Source organism: Typopeltis vanoorti, chromosome 24 (assembly GCF_054136105.1).
Source record: "Typopeltis vanoorti isolate ZY-2024b chromosome 24, IOZ_Tvanoo_1.0, whole genome shotgun sequence".
NCBI classification, from domain to species: Eukaryota; Metazoa; Arthropoda; class Arachnida; order Uropygi; family Thelyphonidae; genus Typopeltis; species Typopeltis vanoorti.
This window is the reverse complement of record NC_143572.1, coordinates 65,016,906-65,019,257: the sequence shown is the minus strand read 5'-3', so window position 1 is coordinate 65,019,257 and position 2,352 is coordinate 65,016,906. Positions and strand designations below refer to the sequence as shown.

Below are 2,352 nucleotides of genomic sequence, written 5' to 3'. Positions count from 1 at the left end.
ACTCAGCCAATGAGATGCTGTCTTGCCGATATCTGTTTGACCTAGCATTCGTAAAATCATTAGCTAACTAAATGAAGAAGCCAGAATGTACATAAATGGAAAGAACATCCAAATAGCTTATGCTGATGGCTTCGTTATCATTGGAGACTCATCGTGACATTTAAAGTATATTTAATTTAATTGAAGCAAGTAAGCTTATATGTGCATTTCAGGAATCCTTCAAGGCCCATCCTACTTATAGATAATAATTATTACGGGCATCTCCAAGGAGACCTTAGACTCATCGAGGAAGGCTCTAAACATCATGTCAAAAGTATTCAGCATTTGTACAGTATCTGTCATACTTTGCTTTGAACTCATTCAAAGTCATGGCATTCACAACAAACTCTGGCAACTGATTCCACTCATTCACCACTCTTCAAGTAAAAAACCTAGTTCTAACACAAATGCTAACTACAATCTTGCTCAATTTCCATGGATGGCCTCTTTCTTTCTCTTTCTCCCGCCTCCATACCTGTTCTGAAAATATTCCTCTGAATTAATCTTGTAAAAACCCCTAAGTAATTTGAATGTCTCAATCCTATCACCCCCTTTCTGCCTATCAACCAGTTTCTGTAACCCACAAATCTTCAACCTGTTCTCATAAGATTCACTCCATAGACCTGCTACCATCTTGATCACTTGCCTCTGGATGCTCCCTAACTCATCCCCAATCATCAACCAACTCTGGCTCCCAGATCTGCACACACTAGTGAAGATGAGTCTTATCAAGACTCGATAAAGAGGAACAATAAACTGCTTGTCTCTGCTCATCAAAGTATTCTTCCATATCCATGTGATCTGGTGAACTGCTTTAGCCACTTTCGCTATGTTCTCCTAAACTTTAACTCCCTATCCACTAACACTCCCGAGTCTCTTGCCTCGTCAATTTCCTGGAGTACAGTTCCACCGATCTGATATACTGCTGCTAATCTTTTCACCCCAAAACCTTACACTTTTCTACGTTAAACTGACGTCCATTCTTAGCTTAGCCTGCCAATCTGTCCAAATCATCCTACAAAATTTTGACATCATGTGTATTCACAATATCTCTACCCAGCTCTGCATCATTGACAAATAACTGAACAGCTCCTCTCATATCCTTTCCTATTTCATTGAGTATATTAAATAGCAGCAGTCCATGAATAGAACCCTGCAGTCCACCACTAGTCACAGGCCTTCTTTTGGAATCCACTCCTAAATAAATTATTTTAGATATAGTTTGAACAAATGCAGAATTTTAACTGCCTAGTTTTTTTTAAATGAAATTTTAAATATAAAAAATAAAAATTATTTTGGCATGCTTTATTAATAATATACAAAGTAATATACATATGTATAATATATGAAAATCAAATTTTAATTTTTCGTGCCTTCAATTTTGCAAAATTTTCTACCATTTCCTTTAAATCTAATGTAGAAGCTAGCTCGTGTTTGATTGAAATTGTTGCCAAATCTGTTAGCCTGTTTTGGGACATTGTTCAGTGCATGTATTTTTTAACAAGTTTTAACTTTGAGAAACTACATTCTCCACTTTTTACTGAAACTGGAAGTGTTAGGAGAATTCTTAGTTCAACAAAAACGTTGGGTATGCAATTAACAAGCTTTTGCTGTACTATTAAGAATAGTACTTCTTGTGGTGGCATGGATTTGGAAGTCTTCGAGCAATTGCTTGAAGTTCACTGCGGAGATCCTCGGCATTAGTATCTTTATTAGCATTATGAGTTAAAATATTTTCAATATTTTTGCGTTTAGTAAATCAGCAGTTGCTTTTTCAGTGATATTATATATATATCATAAATAAATCCAAATAGAACGTTATACTGCTGTATTGTTGAGCCTCTCTTCAATTGACTGTATGGCAATATCAAAGACACAATAATAAAATTCTGTTTTGAACTTCTGCTGAGGATCTTGTAAAACCTCATCTTGACATTCATATTCGAACTGCCGTCTTTGTCTTCTCTTTCTGTTTCTTTCTATTTCAAAATTCGGTTGAATCTCCAGTTCTTTTGGAATTTCAACAGCATCGGTCAAACTTTTTTCAAAACCCTTATCAGTTCTACATTCTAGAAGGTATTCTTTGGTTAGTTGCAGTTGCTTTGTAACTGAATTTAAATCAGCCTCTTTTCTCTGTATCATTTTGCTTGAAATATTTACCTCATAAAGGATGTTGTACCACGCGCCAAGGGATACTATGAACTTAAATTTACAAATGGAATCAGCAAGGGCTTTTTCTTCATGTCGGGTAGTATTTCCAGTTGAATTATTTAATCTTGGGTCATCAAAAATTTGCATCAGTGCATCATGCAT

General features: G+C 35.6%; 1 protein-coding gene across 1 annotated transcript; it reads right to left on the bottom strand.

The window, feature by feature from the left end:
* Positions 1-1,857: 1,857 nt before the first annotated feature.
* Positions 1,858-2,352, bottom strand: LOC150093335 (uncharacterized). Its single transcript, XM_090413599.1, has one exon. It carries the CDS (start codon positions 2,350-2,352, stop codon positions 1,858-1,860), a length of 495 nt encoding a protein of 164 aa, XP_090269725.1.